Source organism: Typopeltis vanoorti, chromosome 8, assembly GCF_054136105.1.
Source record: "Typopeltis vanoorti isolate ZY-2024b chromosome 8, IOZ_Tvanoo_1.0, whole genome shotgun sequence".
NCBI lineage: Eukaryota > Metazoa > Arthropoda > Arachnida > Uropygi > Thelyphonidae > Typopeltis > Typopeltis vanoorti.
The window spans coordinates 18,950,728-18,971,444 of NC_143556.1; the positions used below are offsets into that span (position 1 = coordinate 18,950,728).

Sequence of the window (20,717 nt, forward strand, 5' to 3'; positions counted from 1 at the left end):
ATTTTATTATTATTATTATTATTATTATTCGTTACACCTCCAAGGAGTCCGAAGACACATCGTGGGAGGACACCTACTATACAACACTCCGTCTCCACTACTACACCGAACCTCTTCTACCAATCACCTACATCAACGCTATCTACTGCCCACAAGCTAGTATTTTTTGTCTGTAAATTGCGTGTGTTCTAAAGGGCTGATTTGTCCGTATGCGGGATGAAAAACCCGAGATTTTCCGGGAGAAAAAACCCTGCTACCTCCGTATGAGATCGGCTAACTCACCTTCAATTGAAAAAGTCCATATAAAGATTCCCCCCGTCATGACGAGAATCGAACTTAGGTCTTTTCTAATCGAAGGGCGCAACTTACCGTCGTTCTTCCAATTGCGCTACGGAGGCGCCTACTAATTTTGTCAAAGGCTTTTTCATAATCATAAAGGCCATGCGTGTTTCTTTTTGAAATTCTCTTCTCTTTTCTATTCATAATTTTTGAGTAAAAATTGGATCTATGCAGGATCAGCCTTTTCGGAAACCATTTTGTTCTTCTAGTAGTTTGTCCTCTACAATACTGTTCAGCTTCTCTTTTAATATTCCTGCATATATTTTGTATCCTGTGTTTAGCAGCCTAATTCCCCGATAGTTATTGCAATCGTCTTTATTTCCTTTTTTTATAGATTGGGATAACCAGTGTGCTTTTTTCCCGTTTTGCAATATGTCAACTTACGTACCTATATTAAAACAGCTATTGTAATGCCCGAAGAAAGACAGTTCGATTGTACTCGCCTACTAAACATTTTTTTTTTCTGGCATCGTCCGAGTGAGCGGATCTTTACAGCAAGCAGGCTGTCCTTTTTCTTGAAACTTGGGTTTTTAGTCCCCCAGCTCAGAAATTGATTTCATTTTCGCTTCACTTATACTTGGGAATCTATTCCTCCAGTAAAAAATAAAGAGTAATCAATGCAAAATGGTGACAAGAAAACTATTTTCGGATTCGAAACATTCTGTCCGGAAACAAAATCTACATAGTAGGTCAAAATTCGTGGGCTCTTCACAAGTGCTATATCGGAACTTGGCAACAAGTGACATTATGCATAATTTGTGTATAATTACACATTATGCACAAATGATATTCATTGTATTCGATTTGGAATATCGATTAATTATTCTCGAACTTATGTAACGAGAAATATTTAATCTACTTTACAAATTTTACTTTTAAAATGGACCTAGTTCACTGATATTCTCATTTTGAGCTTAGGAAAGAACGTTGCCGTAGATTAGTTTATAGGGAATGTACATACTTCTTGCTATTCCTTTATTTGTAGCTTAGATCTGTTTTCTTTTATGGAAGATAGGAACGATAGCAAGGGAAACAAATTTATTACAGTGGTGTATGTGGATTGCTCCAACTCCCCCCCCCCCCCCGGACGTCTGTAGGTGTTATTGTTACTCCACTAAATATGAACAGAAAAAAAAATTTGTGTTATGCTGTGTTGTGTAGCGTTACAAGTAATTATCTTGAACAGATTAGCCCTAATTTCTTTACAGCCGTAATCATATCTTACTTATTTCGGGCAGTCATTAGCGTTTTTAAGGAAATAAAAGCAGACGCTTCAGGAAGAAGAAGAAGAAGAAAATTATGAAGAGTTTCAATTGCTGAAGCTTAAACTGTGTTGAAAATGTTAAAGTGAAGTGGTTACCACAACAACTGACTAAGAGCATATCTGAATTTTATGAAGGATATTATACAAAAAAAAAAAAAAAAAAGAAAAGAAAAAAAAATCATTACTACAACTACTTAAATTCAAAAATTTCGGGTTTCGAAGTTATTTTCACAGTTATTTCTATGCAAAATATTAGCCTTCTTAGCAATGGGAAGATGGTAAAGAGTTTCATCTGTCACTGAGGATTTGAGTTATTTTGAATTACGTCAAAGCCAACTAAAGCTGTGGGGACACTGTTAATATGAAAAAAAAAATATATATATATATATATATATATAGCTATTATAAAGATATAAATGGTCTCATTAAAAAATCCTTTATATAGTCGCTTAGGAGGTGATTTTATATGACAATATAAAAAAAACATAAAATAATTTTGCAACAATTACAATGGGTACAGTTATTTTACTGCGGCATTCCAAACTTGAGAATATCATCTGTATAATCGAAGTGAAAGAATTCGTTTATAAAATGAAATTTCAGAACTATATAACTAATCAATATGAGTATTTATTTATGAAAGAATGCACAAGTTTTTTAATTTATTTTCAATGTTGGTCCAATATTTAATTATTACTTAGTAAATGTAAGCAATTTCGTGAACAACAACAACAAAAGAATAATAAATACATTTCTGCAAAACGTTTAGTTTCCAGCAAACAATGAAAAAAAAAAAAAAAGAAAGAAAGAAAGTAAAAGTGCTCGAAACATGTACATTATACATTTTTTTAATGTAATAAACTTAAGTAAAACTTGAAGAATTTGTTTATTACAGATTTGCATGCTAACAGCAGGAACAGTACATGGTGGTATGGCAGGGCATAGCAGAATAGTATGGTATTAATATTGTAATAGCAGCAATTCTGAATTATCGAAATTTTTTTCTAATTTAGCACTCTCTCCCTATTTAAAACAAATCTTAGATAATTTGAAGATCAACTGATATGAATAAAAGCTGAACATTTAACCTATAGATTGCGCTGCATAATATTTGCTTTCAAAAAACCGGTTTAACAAATAGTGTCGTTTTATAAATGTGCGTTACTTCCTGCAGCCGAACAACCAGCTACATGCAAAGCGGATGAACAAAACCAACAAGTGGGAAATCTGTTTATTCCCAACGTTCCGTTTTTAGTTGTCAGAAAAATCCTTATTTTCTAATAAATCAACCAGAAATTATTTTTAAAAAATTGCCAAATCGTAGTGTAATACCGTCTTTCACCATTAAAATAAATGGAAAGAGATTTCAAAGTATTCCGAGTACTGGGGTATTAATATACTCGGAAAATATTTAATAAACAAAACATTCTCTTAGTTTCCATTGTCGCCCAAACTCCGCTAGATTTGAATAATTCTAAGAAAATGGGAAAAAATTCGATTTTGCTGATTTCATATAGATATTTATTATGAATTAGGTTAATGAAAAACAAATCGCTTACCGGAAGAGATTTTTTTCTATACAACATGGCTAATGTCATCGCGACCTCCCGTTCGTCGTGAGCCGGAACAACAGCAGCGTACGTACATATGTGGACTAAATAGAACTAGTCTGATGTTCGTGCAGCCCGCCTGTAACACGTGACGTAACGAACTTCCATAACGAAGCTTTTACAGGTTTTCTCATGACCTCATTTTTTACTGTTTACTAATAAAGCGACTTCGCTTAAGCGGATGCTAATTGTTTATTTAATTAGGATATTGTACGCTAGCTTTAAAAACGATATATAAAAAGTATAAATACAGAGGATCACAGGAATCCATTAAAAGTGGATCAGCATTATTGTTTACGTCCAAGTCGTGTTTTTTATTTAAATTTTAAAAAATCGAAATTTATAATTTGACAGTAGGAAGCGTGAGTAGGATGACCATTTTTTGGTCATCCTACTCATGTTGTTAAAAAAAAAAAAAAAAAAAAAACGAATCCATTTCATATCGATTTCAGTTTTGCTATCCTTCGATTCCTAATTTTTTTCACCTGATATGTATATTTTGAAATATGCAATTTTGTTCAATAACTCTTTTTGCAGCCCATTTGATGAATTCAGCTTATCAAACCACTTTCTCCATAGTTCCAAATATGACACTCAGTTGATGTCGCAGTTTATGAATTATTCAACAAACCATGAACTGCTACATCAACTGAGTGTCATTCTGTTATTATTTATAGTTACATTTAGCGAGAATTTAAGGTTGGTGAAACAAATTCACTAGAAATTATTTCCTTATATTTTAAAGATCAAATTTGTTTAGTTGATTAACTGTTCTATTAACAATACAAATATAAGAAAAGAAAAAAAAATACATTAAGTAATACTGCTCGTAAAACAATTCGCTTTTGAAATAATATTATTGCCAACAGGTGGCGAAAACTTAATTCAAAGCGAAAATTATATTTGTATGAAAAACAGCGTACGACAGCATTGCAATTTTCTCCCGAGATCGAAAAAAAAAAAAAAAAAAAAAGAAGAAGAAGCCGTAATTAGCATCTTAAAACCAAGACTATTTTCAAATTCTGGACGTTTCCTTGAAGGCAAAATATAGAAAAATTGTCAGTATGTGGGGGGGGGGGCATCTACATACTGACAAATTCACTTATAATAAGTGAATTCTCACTTTATGTACAAATAATAATAGTCATTATAATCGTGTATACAAAACAATTGTAGGACATATTTTCGCTGAATAAGCGATTATTATACTTGATAAGAAATGATTGTCGTGTTTACGACTATAAAAGTCGGAAACTGTCTGGGAAGTGATAACATCATATAAACAATCTGTCACGCCTACTGTGAAGGGAAGCATGGGATAAATTTGGGATACGAAGAACAACTTGAAGTAGTTTATCAATTGTCAATTGATCTCTTATAACTTAATCGCGAAGATTCTTTTCGCTAACTTATGGTTCGATGAAATATGAACAAAAGCAATATTTTTTTTTGTCTTGTATAAGTACACAAGTTAATTGTACTTGAGTTTATATGTAATTAAGAAGTTTATTTTTAAGTCACTCTACAATATGCTTAAAGTTAAGTCCAGGAAACCGACTCTGCCTTAGATTGGAATTCGGCAATTTTAAGATACCGTAACATAAAAATAATAAAGAAAGGGTTAAATTAAAGGCTCAAACAAAACAAAACATAATAGCTCTTGAATATACAAAGAAGTCTATACGTTTTTATTATTATTATTTTTATTTGTTACCTGTGTGTGTGTGTGTGTGTGTGTGTGTGTGTGTGTGTGTGTGTGTGTGTGTGTGTGTGTGTGTGTGTGTGGATTGCTTCCTTAATTCCTTTAAAGCATTGTTTCGCAAAGAAGATACGAAATAAGAAGTCCTTTAAATATATATATATATATTATTGAAATTAGGATTTACTCGGGATGTATACATTTATAAAAATAAATTTAACTGACTAGAACCCGAGAAAGTACAACAAAAACCTTTAATACATCACGACTAGTTTCATCGGTGCTCCGACTTCTTCAGGTGAGAAATAAAAAACATAAGACTTATAAAACTAACAAGGTAAAAAACATGGACTTTAGAGCTTAATAAAAAGTAGAATAGTAACAGTCATATTTGAATAGGTGACCGCGTGCTACCGTTGGCATGAGTTGAATGTGTATGACAGCTAATTTAGCTGTTGCACACATTCACCACATTGTAGGAGTTTATCAGAACTTTTCCGTACCCCCCTCGTTCATGTTTAATCGTGTTTTCGCACAAATTCTCATCTTGACGTGGAGCTCTGTATAAAAGTTTAAATTTTCATTTAAATAGGACCGGATTTCACCAAAGTAACTAATTTGTTGCTTTGTTTGTAATTAGTTTCAAAGTAACTAATTTGTTTCAAGTAACTTTGTTTCTGTTGTAAGTACAGGTAACACTCGTATAAGTAACACTTGCATAACGCGTTATATAAATCGCGTTATGCAAGACTCAGATCACATAGAAAAATTAGGGTTATGTTCCGAAATCGTGTTTTTTTTTTTTTAATTATATAAACACCAATGACATATCCAATAAAAAAAAATTTAAATAAATTAAACAAATTTTTTAATTCAGGTAATTCATGTAAATTAAGAAAACATATAAACTATGAAACAAATACATAGAATAAACTTATAAAAATTACAAATTGTATGCAAACTTCATTGCACATAATGGATAAGTGTTTCAGGCAAAATAAAATAAAGTGCATATTTACATCGTCATCGCTATCTTCAAAACTAACATTTCGTACATGTTCTTTATTTACGCGTGTCCGGACGTCGTCATCACTTGAAATCTCTTGGACATCATTTGTATAATTCTCATTCCATACTTCGGCTGGTTTAGTTATCAAGAAGTCAGTAATAAGACCTTCCTTAACACTACACTGCAAATTTTTTTTTTTTTTTTTATTAAGTTCATAATATGAAGCTAAACAAATATTCTCTTGCCTCGTGAATTTTCCGGAGCGCTCCATTGAGGGATCATTATCCGTAAAATAAATTCCTAACTCTCTTGCCAAGTCCAATCCTTCTGCTAATTTCTTTAAACTGAATTATTTAACGGATTCATCGCAATCAGAATCTTCGGCAGAACTTTCCCCGCCATTTGGTTCGACGCCATCTATTAATTGTACCAGTTCCTCCTTATTTAAATCTGTTTCCCTATCAATTAATTCAGTAATTTCGTTTTCAACCATATGGCAAAAAACCTTTAAGTAGCCATTACTATAAAAATAATTTTTTTACATAAAAAAAAAAGCATTACATATTGTATGTAACTCAACAGAAAATAAAGTGCTCAGCTTGAGATGAACATACTTATGATTTTTAATGCGCTTTCCTGGCAGAGAATGAAGACAATTTTCAATAATAAAGTTTATACGGTATGCGTGCTACAGGGTATTTCCCCTAATATAAATTCGCTACTTATAACTACATGCGCGATACGGGCAGACGCAAATTTGACGAAGATAACATTTGATTTTTAAGTCACACGGCAAAAAATATATGAAAAGATAAAGGTTGTAGAACGTGTCATATCGAAACTGCGTTGTAAAAGCACCGCGTTGTACAAGGGTTACCTGTATATTGGATTCGTATAACTAAAAATGTATTTAATAATTAAAAAAAAAAAAAACTGTTTCAGATGTTTGTAATGTAACGCCAATGTTAAAATGTCGATTATTCGTGTTTGAATAAAATGTTATTCTAAATACTCCCAAATCGCCTTTGCTTGATGGGGATACACCAGGAGTGAAAGCTTGGGAAACATTGCTCGCAAATTTCCAAATGTGTGAACAACGTCCACTTCCTTCTTAATATCTTCATTTTTAATGATTCTTGATTCTACCATAGATGTCACATGGTCACTTCTCTAATTTATCTCAGAACTCATATCTTTAGTCCCAGTGGTTTGAACACTACCTTATGCACTTCTAGCTTAGTCTTTTGGCTGTATTCTCTTATTCTGTATAAATTTATTCACCTAGTTCCACCATATTAATTTTATTTATTTTCTTATCGACTTTCATATTTAATTTGCCATATTAATTTTATATATATATATAGTGCCTGAATAACTTTTTTTGTTTGTAAAACTAATTAAAATACTTTACTCGTTCTAAAAACATAAAATATTCAAGAAAAACATTGCTTAAATTTACAATAAATTCGATGCTGTTAATTGCATATTAACTAAATAATAATATTTAGATACAGAAAGCTTTACCGCTGAGTAAAACTTTTTACAACTATTCTGATCGGGAGTATTTTATCCGGAGTATTTTCTGATCCCATATTTCTGCACTGAGCTAACCTGAGTAACTTCCTGGATCCAGACCCCAGTGATGAGACTTCAGTAAAGGTTAAAACCAGGTTGGGGTCCTTCCCATAATATTTTTGTTATGTGATACTAAAGCTATTGATGTGAAGTGAACAGCCTCTATATCCAAGTAGACTACTCGTTGTGATTACTTCACGCTCAGACTTTGTTTGCTTGGGTAATGGATTAAAAAGAATATTAATGTCTTGCATATATAAAATAATATTTAGGGTACTCGAATTTTTTACCCAGAAGTCTCCTAAATCATATTCATACTGATAACGGTTAGCTTAAATTCATTTCCTAGTTTTACATATAAAAACAGAAGTAGTTATCTTATACACATCTCTAATTCTTTAATGGAGTTAATAACTGTTCATATTTGGTCTAATGTGTTAGAACTAAGAACTTTTATTGTTAAAAGATCATAAGATTTAATGATTACAAATACAAAGAGCCAACAAGTTTCACTAGCCACTGTCTAGCATTTTCAAGGCTATACTGGTGTGAAAACAAATGCATCAAGTTACATGAAAAACATACACTTTGGTAACTTCTAGGTTACATTTGACAATTCGAGTTTGATGGCGTGATGAAGATGAAGATGAATGATTTCGAAGATGCATGGGTTCAAATGCTTCAGTCAGAATCCGGTACATGACCACATGTTGTGTAGTTTTTCGCACATTGTAGTTCTGCTAAACTGAGAGAATTGATGAGATTTTTTCCTATGTCTTTAAGAATATCACCTTGATTTCTATTTAAATTATTGCCTGTGCGTAGCACCACAGCTGATTCTTTGAAAGTTCTGTGTCTGTAGTCATTTTCGATGTAAGCCATAGAACTGTTTTTCCAATCTATAACGTGATTTGATGTTGAGAAATGATGAGCTAAACCAGATGTGATGATTCTATTGTGATTGACATCCCCCACATACTCCTTCTGTCTTATTTCAAAACTTCTAGAGGACTGTCCAATGTAAGAACGGCCACACGTGCATGGAATTTCATATACTCCAGGAAATTTGAAGAAAGGTTCCTCATCTTTGGGTGATCTTAAGACTTGTCTGATCGTGGTAGCTGGTTTAAAAACTACTCTGATGTTATGAGCTTTTATTCTCGCCAATTTTGTGGATACTGAATTAGTATATGGAATGACAGCTGTGGACACATATTGTCTTTATGTGTCCACAGCTGTGGACACATAAAGACAACACCCAACAACCTGGAACGGAGTTCCAGGTTGTTGGGTGTTGTCTTTAGAAAGCAATTTATTTAAAATGTTAGAAGGGTATCCATTCAGACATAGAGTGTTAGCTATGTGTGACAGTTCTCTCTGTACATCTTTAATGGAGTGATAACTGTGTAAAATGCATTTGAATAAGATAAAAGAACACGTGTTTACTGCAAAGAAGTTTAATTAAAAGTAAAAATTAGATACGAATATTTCGGTTTATGTTTCATAAATGATTGTATAAATGGTGAACATATGGTGAATAGATTGTATAAATGATTGTATAAATGGAACATAAATGGTGTTAACAAATTGATAATTGAAAGTCAAAATAGCAATGCAAGCGCATGGAGAGTAACATCTTTCACGTATGTAATAGCGAGAGCCCCATTTAAAAATCATTGTATTAAAAATAAAACGAATATAGCCGGTCACGTAACATTTAAATAAAAGTTTCGGATTTAGACTCGTTTCCTCAGCTATATAAAATCTTTTTATTATCTTTGTATTAAAAAAAAAAAAAGAGTAAGGGGAATTATATTTGGCTCCAAACAGAGCTGACACCATGCAGGTCAAGGAAAATAGAACACTTTCTTCGGGAAGCAATTGAAGGTGAGTTAGCCGATCTACTGAGGCAGCAGTGGTTTTTCCTCTGGGAAAGAGTTTTGATTCCGCATGAAAGAAATCGGCCACAGAACACACGCAATTAACAGACAAAAATACTTGTTAAAGATGCCAAGCTATTTTTAACCAGGTTTTACTCCAATTCCCAAGTAAGCAAACAGACAAATAAGTCACGTTTGCACCTGCACGTAGTGCAAGTCTAGGTGACCCGCAATAAAACTAGGTAAAAAACTTTCTACAGACAAAATACTGTTAGTGGACAGTAGATGACATAGTGTGTAGACAGTGGAGAATAGCGAAATGTGAAGATGAAGATGAATGATTAATTCATCGGTGTCAAGTTCATTCCCACGATGGGTCCTTGGAGGTATCATATAATAATAATAATAATAATAATAATAATAATAATAAAATATTTTCGTTTGCACCCCCCTATGAGAGAGAGAGAGAGAGAGAGAGAGAGAGAGCTGCAAAAGTTATTTTTAATAAATAATAAACTTTTAAACAAGTACATGCTACTTTTATTGATTCATATTCTCCTCCACTAGAGTATTCTTTTTGAACATTAACATTTGTTACCTTTGTTTCAACAATTTTTATTCATTTTTTCTTGACTTATCTTGAATAGTTATTAGGACAATCATATAAATAAATGAAATGAATTCTGAAAGGGTATTCTGTGTCCTTAAGAAGTAGGCAAATGATATCTAGCCCTGACTAACATTTTCGAAATCAGAAAAGGGAGGCGGTTTCTACCCCCTAACCACAGGGCCGCTCTACCGACGGTGCAAGACGTGCATTTGCACAAGGCAACACGTTTTTTTGGGGCGGCAAAATTCGCATAAACTATACGAAAAATAAGGGGGAAGGGGCGGCAAAATATGCTACTGCACGGGCGGCAAAATTATTAGGAGCGACCCTGCCTAAGCATCATCAAAAATTGAGCCCATAGTGTTTAATGAGTGAGAGGCTTCCAGACGAGAGTACGGCAAACAACTTACGCTTTTAATTTAATTTAATAAACCATAGATTCTGGGAGATAATTCTACTTACCTGATTTATCTAAGCCCTGAATTCGAGTTTTGTCGTGAGGAGCGGATCTTCATATGGATTTTTTCCGCTAAAGGTGAGTTAGCTGATCTCATATGGAGGTAACAGAATTTTCTCTCTGAAACTCAAGCATATCATCCTACATATAAACAAACTAGAAAGGAAGCACAAGCAGTTTACAGATAAAAATACTGTTTGTAGGCATAGATGGTGTTGTGTGGACATGGTAGATAGTGGCATTGTTTGTAGATGGCGGAAAACGCCATTCTATGTAGTTGGTGGATAGTAGTGTGTTGTGTAGATGGATGATTAAGCAGGGGAGACGAGAGGTTGTGTAGTGTGGAACATAAGTCCTTGGACTCCTTAGAGGCATCACGTAATAATAATAAAGATGGACTAGCTCGAGAACTTGCTGAAAAAAAAAAAAAAAAAAAGCCTGGAAAAAAAAGTACTTCAATTCTAGTTGTTGAATAGAGGTCAGTCTTTCTTTCAGCGGCTTTAAGATACGAGAAACATTACCATAAGACTTCAAGGGTATGAAGAATCATATGAAAAGCGGAAGAATTTAGTTATGCGACCAGAAAAGGTGCTTTTTCTGTAGAAATCAGAGGACAGACACACACCAGATAATTTCACTGTGCATATCAACTTTGGACATATTGAAGTAAGTACGGTCGAACCTCGTATAATGTCACGCTCAGTTGACGACTTTTTCGTTTAGCGTCAAAGCGTTCGTTCTTCGCCACCCAGTCCGTTTACTGTCATGATGCTTCCGTGAGGCCTGCATGATGACCGGTGAGGCAGGCACGGAAAACCGCTGCCCAGTCAATTGTTCTGCAGGGGTTTTGTTGATTGGTTGTGTATAGCGACCTCTGACTTCATTTATATATATATATATATATATATATTTTTTTTTTTTTGTGGCGGAAGTAGTATTGGGTGACTTGCGTTTATTGCACCACCGTACGTACTACAGTATTGTGCTGTATGTTAATTTAATTTAACGTTATTATTAACCCCTTAACGTACCAATTAAAAATCAGAACGCGGTCGTTTTACTGCCATTTTTTTGGGAGTTTTGGGCGAGAGTGATTTTCTGGATCAAATTCATCATTATTTGAAAAATAATGGTGAATTTGTGCAAACGCAAACGAAATAGCCGATACACGCCGTTGGCAACTTTTCTCGGCTGAAAGGAAATAGGCACAAGGTTGTCTAGCGTCTATATTCGGTTGTATTTATATGTGAAACCAAAATTGAAATTCAATTTTGGTGCAATAAACAAAAGACGTGTCACAGATGTCTTTGTATGTTAAGGGGTTAAGTAACACTCATAAAATTAAACCCCCTGGTTCCTAAGATATCTCAATATTCTGAGATTTTGCGGTTCAGCAGGTAAAGCATCAAGAAAGGTCATCAGTTTAGCCACAAAACAAGCAATAATAAAATATCGTAATCAAGGGCTTAGTGTTAAGTTAATCTTTGAAAAATATGGCTTAGGACCACTGAAAATAGAATAATTGAAAACAAAGGTGCTGGAAAAAAAAAACGAAAGCGACAGATATCTCAACTAGACTTTTTTAAAGTGAGAGAAACAATTGTTGAAATGGAAAGACTGCAAGAAATCTGGATTAGAGAAAATAAAATAAGAGGTGATTCTATTTCTCAGGTTTTTATTTGTGAAAAGGCAAAGGCTATTTTTAATGAACTAGTTAGTGAATCACCTTTTTCATCGAATGCTCGATTCACTGAGTTTACTGCCTCTCATGGCTGGTTCGAAAGGTTCAAAAAGAGGTCGAGTATTAAAAGTGTTAGGAGGCCTGCTGAGGCTGCCAGTGCCAACCAGCAGCTGCCACACAGAAGAAACAGGTAGCAGAAGAATTTAAAACTGAGTTTGCAGAACTTGTGGAAGAGGAGGGCTGTCTTCCACCACAGGTTCTCAATGGGGACAAAATGAATAACTTTGAGGACAATAAATTTTTACTTCTGGGTTTCTGAAACGGATTACCTAAAACCTCATTGAACATAATATACTGATTAATTTTAAATGATGTAACAATAAGAGCATGTTCTATACCTGATAAGAAAAATTCTGTCCATGCATAATGTATGCTTATTAATTTTTTTTTTGGTTTATGTTACTAATTTATGTAATCATTACAAGTGATTCATTATCCCATAGCAATTTTTACAGCTTGCAGTCTACCACGGTAGTAGTAGTGAAGAGGACTATGTGGAACGCATAACTAACGAAAACACTGTATTAATTCTTAGTTTATACTCAGCAGATCTTCCATAGAAACTGAAAGTATACTTATATAACTGTTAGATGCTTTTAAACTCCTAATCGAGATAATTCCCTCATAGATGCTAGAGATAAAATCCTTTTCAGCAATTTTCTATACATTTTCAACATTTTTTTCCCTTTTGGTATGTGAATTCTTTTTGACACCATTTTCACCATGTTTCCATCTTTTAATAATGTTCGCCCACCATAATTGATTTGGGATGCCATAATTGTCATGCAATCTTACAAACTGATTAACCGTTTGGTTGGAAACAGCTGGATTCGAATCCAGTCTGGGAGTAAAAGAAATGGAAAGATGAAGAGTAGAAGAATTGCAATTAGCTTAACCGCCATATCAGAGCTTTGATACCATTCCATTACTTTCCTTCATTGTATTGCATATACCTTTGTTGTTTGTAGGTCTTTCCCATGTGGTTTTTCCTTAATGATTACAATCCTCAGATTTTCAAGAAACAACGACAACAGTGCCCACATGACACTGTTGTCATGTCATAGGACTTGTCGTGTGTTGGACTGACATTATGTATACACACCACCAGCTAACCGGGAGTAGGCGAGGACGTTTTAGCTCCATCTAACTTTGGCGACTGAGGGAGGTGCAGTTCAATCTCCTCCAGTAGTCAGTCAGAGATAGCTGGCTCAAGACTATCACTAATTATACAGGGCTCTAGTGAAGAGATGCAGCTGACAAGTGCAGCCATCTGGTAGTCCCTAATCCTAGCACTATGTTTTACTGTCTGAAAATAGTGTGGGTTCCATAATCGATTTTCTTAAGTTTATCTGGCGAAAAACTCGTTTCCAGGAGAAAGAAACCCGCTTCTCCGTGCCATAGATCGACTAACTCGGGAACATATGTATTATTACTATTATTACTATTATTACGGGCAACTCCAGGGAGTCATTGGACTCATCGAGGGAGGCCCCAAATCATATTCATCACAACTATTTGACATTCATACAGTATCTATCATACCTCGCCTTAAACTCATTCACTGTCACAGCATCCACCACAGACTCAGGGAGCGCATTCCACTCATTCACTACTCTAAAAGTAAAGAACCCAGATCTAACACCTTTACTAACCACACTTTTGCCCAGTTTCCATGGATGTCCCCTAGTCCTCCCACAACCAGCCCTGTTCTCAAAAATATCTTCTGAATTAATTTTATAGAAACCCTTCAGTAATTTGAATGTCTCAATCATATCTCCCCTCCTCCGCCTATCAACCAATTTTTGCAACCCACAAATCCTCAACCTGTTCTCATACGGTTCATTCCACAGACCTGCTATCATCTTGGTCACTCGCCTCTGGATCCTCTCCACCTCCTCCCCATCAAGAAGAAACCTAGGTGACCAAATCTGAGCACAGTAGTCTAGATGGGGTCTTATCAAGGCTCGATACAGAGGAACAATAACCTGCTTGTCTCTGCTTGTCATCGTATTCTTCAGCAACCAAGTGATTTGTTGAGCTGTTTTGGTCACTTTTGCAATGTGTCCCCTAAATTTCAATTCCTTATCTACGAACACTCCTAAATCTCGTGCCTCATCAATTTCCTGGAGCACGGTTCCACCAATGCAGTAAACTGCCGCCAATCTTTTCACCCCAAAATGCATAACCTTACATTTTGCCACATTAAACTGACATCCATTCTCCTTAGCCCAGACCTCCAATCTATCCAAATCATCCTGCAAAATTTTGACGTCATCTGCATTCACTATTGCCCTACCCAACTTCGCATCATCCGCAAACAAATGAATTGTTCCTCTCAGATCATTTCCTATATCATTTATGAACAAATTAAACAGCAGTGGTCCAAGAACAGATCCTTGTGGCACACCACTAGTCACAGGCCGTCTTGTGGACTCTACTCCCGAGTAAACCACTCTCTGATATCTCTCCGTCAACCACCCTCCTATCCATCTCACCAACCCTATGTCCATTCCCGTATGCTGCAATTTACTGATTAGAATTCCATGTGGAATCCTGTCAAAGGCCTTGGCAAGGTCCAGTAGAATCACCGTAAACCCATTACCCTTATCCAGTTCAGCCGTCACTGTGTTATAATACGTGAGCAAGTTACTGAGGCATGACCTACCCTTCACAAAACCATGCTGTCCCCGATACAGTATCCCATTTTCTGCTATCCAATCTTGTATTTTCCTCTTGACTATTTTCTCTAAGACCTTGACAATGATTCCTGATATGCTAATCGGTCGGTAATTTACAACAGCAGTCTTGGAACCACCTTTATGCAGTGGAACTATTTTCCCCTCTTTCCACCCGCTCGGGACTAACCCAGACCCGAGACTCAAATTAAACAGAATGGTCAAGGGTACTGACAATTCTTTAGTTACTTCTCGTACAACACGAGCTGGTATACCATCCAATCCCACAGATGTATTGAAATTGAGGTTATGCAATAGACTACTCACCTCCACTTCATTAACCACAATTCCCGTATAATCTACTGGTTTATTCGTTTCTGCAATGTCACCACCTGGATGATATACTTTTGCAAAGTGCTCACTCAGTAACTCAACTATCTCAACTGATTCAGTTACCTCCCTACCATCGGCATTCTTTAAAATCAATCTGCCATGTACATTTTTCCTTTTACTTGCTACATATCTAAAAAACTGTTTAGGATTCTCTTTAGCCTGCATGGCCAATGTTCTTTCGTAATCCTTTTTTGCTTTTCTTACCACACTCGTCACCCTTCTGGCCTGTGCTTTATACCGTTCATGTGCCTGCCGGTCACCCTTCTCCTTAAATTCCCTCCACAGTTGTTTCTTTTTTTGCAACTCAATCTTAATGGTGTTATTCATCCATTTAACCCCTACTTGATTTATTATTCGGACTCTAGGTATACAGTCAGCCATTGCTTCATGCAAGCACTTCTTAACTACCTCCCATGCACTATCAACTTCTAGTCCTTGCAGTTGTACATGCCATGGCACTGAACCAATCAAACTCCTAAGCTTGTCATACTTTCCAGCCCGATAATTCCACATGTACCCTGTCTTAATTGAAAATTCTACACCTTTAGCCACCTCCCAAGTTAAGACCCTATGATCACTCTCACCGATTGGTGGCAATGTGGTCATATTTGTTACAGCCAAATCCTCAGATGTAATTACTAGGTCAAGCACTCTCTGACCCCTAGTATTTTGCATTACATGCTGTCGCAGATAGTTATCCCTTAATAACCGCATAAAATCCAGTTCCTTCCTCCCGTGTGTCCTCTCCTCACTCCAATCAATGAGACCATAGTTGAAATCTCCCATAATAATCACCCTCCTTCCACCCATTTCTTCTATTTGCTTGTGCATACTGTCACCACCATCTTTTCCATCACCTGGTCTATAGCAGCACCCAATTGTATATTTAGTTCTGCTAGCCACAATCTCACACCAAATGGCCTCAAATGTGCTCTTTTCTCTATCCTGCAATTCAACTTCTATTCTTCTTGGCTGGAGCTCATCAGCTATCATCAACAATACTCCTCCCCACATTTTATTCTCTCTGTCATTCCTGAACACACTATACCCATCACATTCAATCCCACTAGTTATATCATCTACAGTCAGCCATGTTTCACTAATACCTATAACCTGTGGTCTGGAAGTGCCAACCATGGCCAAAAACTCTTCCTTCTTGTTCCTAATACTCCTAGTATTAGTGTACATGAATTTAAGACCCCCATTAGCCCCAACCCTACCTTGATGCCTTATATTAACTATCCCACACTGATTTGTTGTCCTTATTTGCTCTGGCATATTATATTCATTCTTACATTCAACTGCCTCCATAACGACTGTATCTCTACCCCCCCCTAATAAATCTAGTTTCCCTGAATTTGCACATCCACTGCATTCAGCAACACTTTCTCAAGTCTCCTTACACCGTAACCATTCAAATGCAAGCCATCCATCTTATATAGATCCTTTCGCCCATCAAACTCACTCCACACATCCACAAATTCCACACCACTCGTCATACATAACCCACGCATAAAGTCATTTGCAATTATAGCCCTCCTTTTAAACATTTCACTGTCATACCGTGGCAAAAGACTAATCATTCTAACTCTCTCACTCTTTTCTTTTGCTACCTCAAACAATTCATTCAGGTCTTCTATCATTTCCATTTTATATCCTTTCAAATCATTCGTACCTGCCACAACAATCATTTCTTTCACCCTTTCCTTTTGCTCTCTAATAGACGCAGTTACGTCCTTTATGGTCGCACCAGGTTGGTACGATTTTGTCAAATCCTCTACTAACACACCTCGTAATAACGAGTCACCATACAGCACTCTATCCTTCATTCTGTTCATGTTCACATTCATACGTCTATTTTTCCTGTCATACCTTTTATTATTGGTTGGTTCATTCAGTCTACTTTTGTTCATGCACTCTAGCTGCTGTTTTGCTCTTTCTATCGCACTATTCAACAACGCGATCTCACTCAATGCATCTATCTCATCGTTTTTGTTCTCTGAGAAACCATTTATACTATCATTCACACTCTCACAATTTTCATGTACAACCTTGCCGTTTCCTGTCATATCCCTGTTTCCTTCATTCTGAAGGTTGACAAAAATATCACACTCACGATCCAAAATACACTTCAATTCCGCATTCTCCCTACATTTTCTACACACATTCAATCCTTTATTATCATCTAACCACACTCCGACCTCACTCCGCAAAGCGTACATTTCACAGCTAGTACACTGACTCATTTCTTTTATGCTACCGTTCTTTGATAATGATGGCGAACCTACATTACTGGCCGCCATTTTCCTTCGCACAGGTGCCATTATTATCTGTGACGTGTTTTGTCAAATTATACCCTAATCTTTAATAATTATTCAATTAATAAATAAGAGGAAAAAAAGTATATATACATACACAGTGGTGTACTCAGGATTTAATATTGGAAGGGGCCGAGTACTCAAGATTTAATCTTGGGGTGGGGGGCCGAGTTGAGTTGACGATTTGAGAATACACACTACGCATTGCATACGACCTATGACTGGGAATCTCCAGTGATTGCCAATACATGATACCCATGATCTCTGGCCCGGCTCGGACAAAGTATCGCCTAAGCACTACTTCGTTCGCCTTGCTTTCACAACGGCCGTGATTCCCGAGAGCCAGAGGTTATTCCCACCTTATGTTACCGCTAATTCATTAGTAGTATAGAAATAGAAGACATGACATAACATAAATTAAAAAAAAAAAAAGAATTTTAAGTAGGAAAAGATTTTTGGAAAATTTTCTAGTCTTTTTTCCTTTTTCTTTCTTTTTTTGGGGGGGGAGGGCACGTTTCCCCCCTCTCTGGGTGCCCCAATGTACGTACATACATAAGTTTGAAAGAAGTTAGTCGCTTTGCCATGTAGCCCACTGAGCCTCGCAATGGAAAATTGGAAAATTTATGTTATGTCATGTCATATGCAGCGAATTTTGTTCGTCTTCATCAATTTTTTTTTTATAGCAGTTAATAATTATTGATAAATAGTTGATAATTTTTCTAAATTTGTAATTTAATCTGAGGATGCATGCGACATGACGAACGAGTAGGGTGGGTTGCCACCTTTTGGTAAGTCCAAAGAGGGACACACTTATCGAATATGAAAGTCTTCCTCTCTTCTAAATGTATAAAATGAAAAAGCCAAAGTTGAATATGTAATCCTAACCTTATAAAAAATTAAAAGATTGACTACATTGGTACCGGTATTAGTGATTTAATAATATTTGTATTTTAAATATATAAGTTGTGCCGCTTAGGTGTAATTCGGGACGCTGAAAATTTTCTTAAAATTCGGGATATCCCGCCTAATTCGGGACAGGTGGCAACCCTACGTACGAGACTACGCATTCAACACTCTTTCTGAATATATGTTTTTTTTTATTATTATTATTATTACCCACCATGAAAACCTGTTTGGTTTTAAAATAAGGAGCGATGGTGAAGCTGTCTACTTTCATCGACAATTAAGTAATTACTTTTTTAAAAGTAAATATTTATATAAAAGATTTCAATATGTTTTGTGAACGCAGAAAGCTAAGTTTGAGATCCACTCATCTAAATGATTTCACAATCTTCTGTGTTCCCTACGAGAATTACTATGTTGATTGTGTAATTACATTTTGTTCGAGTAACTTGGTTTCATTTGACTATAGCGTGTCTCTACGCATGATTTCTTTATTCCGCTACGCTGCCTTGTTCGATGCACCTATCTTCTATCTTCGGATGCACGCTGTTATCAGTGGCTGCTCTGTATAATTTGTTGTATCAACTGGTCTAAATCTTGAAAATTGTTATCACGACTACTTTTTTCTTGTCTTATTTCCTCTTGACTTTCCAGTTGAGTTTAAACAAGTATATTATTTTCTTGTTCGCTAACATACTTTTATTTAGACTTTAAACTGTATCATTTAGGGATAGAAGCAAGTGGTTTCGCTGTAGTAGTGATAGCAAAAAAAAAAAAAAAAAAGTTCAATTGCAAAGTCTTTGTCGAGTTGTACAGCACTTCTATGGCATTACACAATACAACTGGAGCGGTCTTGCAAAATAACGTGCGTGTGTATTTGTTACTAACTATATTCAGTGATGAATAACCACAAAAATCATGACTAAAGCGACCAGCTGTTCTTGCTCAAATAATGACCTAAAAAAAAAAAAAAAAAACTTTATAGATGAGTCTTCTATACTGACTTCAAAAAACTACGGAGAATAATACGAATGTAACACCAATACTTTTGCCCAGTTAACCTAGGGTTCGCTCCGCTTGGGGTAATAATGTAATTTGTAGTTTGTTTAAGGCTTCGTGGTAAGCACCACTTTCACTATTCTGTTTTGCAATCCGTTTTGCTGTTACAAAATTTTGAAATGGGCGAGTTCGTTTTTTTTCATATGATCGTATCAGAAAATCGGAACATTGCATGAGATACCTTACTGAAATTCATTATTACTTGAAGAAAGTTTGTGGCAACAATGGCATAGTTCGAAGAACTATCTACATGGCCATAACGCTTTGAGAATATCTTGTAATCATTACAGATGAACAGTCAAGAAGAAGAACGAAAACTTCAGCTGAGACGACTCTGCTGCTATCATTCCAAGGATATTCAACAATTACTATACCAAGTTTTTGAGATCAAAGTTGAGTTCCAAATTTCGACATACTCGTCGAATTATACTTCAAATCAGGACATTTCGTGATTTAAAGGTGTTCAAACATGCTACACCTTGTTTGAACACCTTCAAACAAGGTGTAGCATGAAAAAATCATGCTACACCTTGATCCAATCCAGACTTTCCAGCAGTGGTAGCCTGTGAAGTTTTAAGTGGGGATGCTGCCTATACAAAATAATTTTTAAAAAATTCTAGTGATCTAGTGGAATATATTTAGACATTGCATCTACTAGATAGTTTTTGAAAATCCCCCAAGCTGCATTGATCTCTTTTCCAGCTAATTTTTTGGTGCTGGCTACTGACTAATTGATCTTTGGCACAAGGAAATGTAATTTTTCTACCAGAAACTTGGGACTGTGTATCCCTAAGCAAATTGCATTTGCATCTATAGTACTAGGCCACCCAAAGAAAGACCATTCTAAGGTCAATTCTAGTTGACTGGATGAACCTTTGTCTAAATTTCTTTGACCGGTACTTAAGGTAGTCAATCTATAGCATGGACAAGGAATTTTCTCCTGGGGAAGTAAGGATTTTTATCTCTCAAATGAAGAAATGGTGGCAGTTGTCTGCTGTATTCTCTTTCCCAGATGCTAGACAAAATCACTTAATCTTCGGTCATCTATCTGTGATTGGTGGAGTGGAGTTTGGCTTTTTTCCCAGTTTCAAGTGCTAGTCAGGGTAAAACAGCCCTGTCTACTCGCTTTGGGAATAAGAAGTGTTAGCATTTTTATTTATTTATAAACTTGCTTGTATTTTAATT

The 20,717-nt window shown here is 35.7% G+C and overlaps 1 protein-coding gene across 1 annotated transcript in view; it reads right to left on the reverse strand.

Moving 5' to 3' along the window:
- LOC150103771 (carnitine O-acetyltransferase-like) overlaps positions 1-3,221 on the reverse strand; it is a 214,323-nt gene extending 211,102 nt beyond the window's left edge. The window contains exon 1 of the mRNA XM_090396967.1: positions 3,163-3,221. Coding sequence (XP_090253093.1) covers positions 3,163-3,201 — 39 coding nt within the window. The 5' untranslated portion in view covers positions 3,202-3,221. The remainder of the gene's footprint in view (positions 1-3,162) is intronic.
- Positions 3,222-20,717: the final 17,496 nt, after the last annotated feature.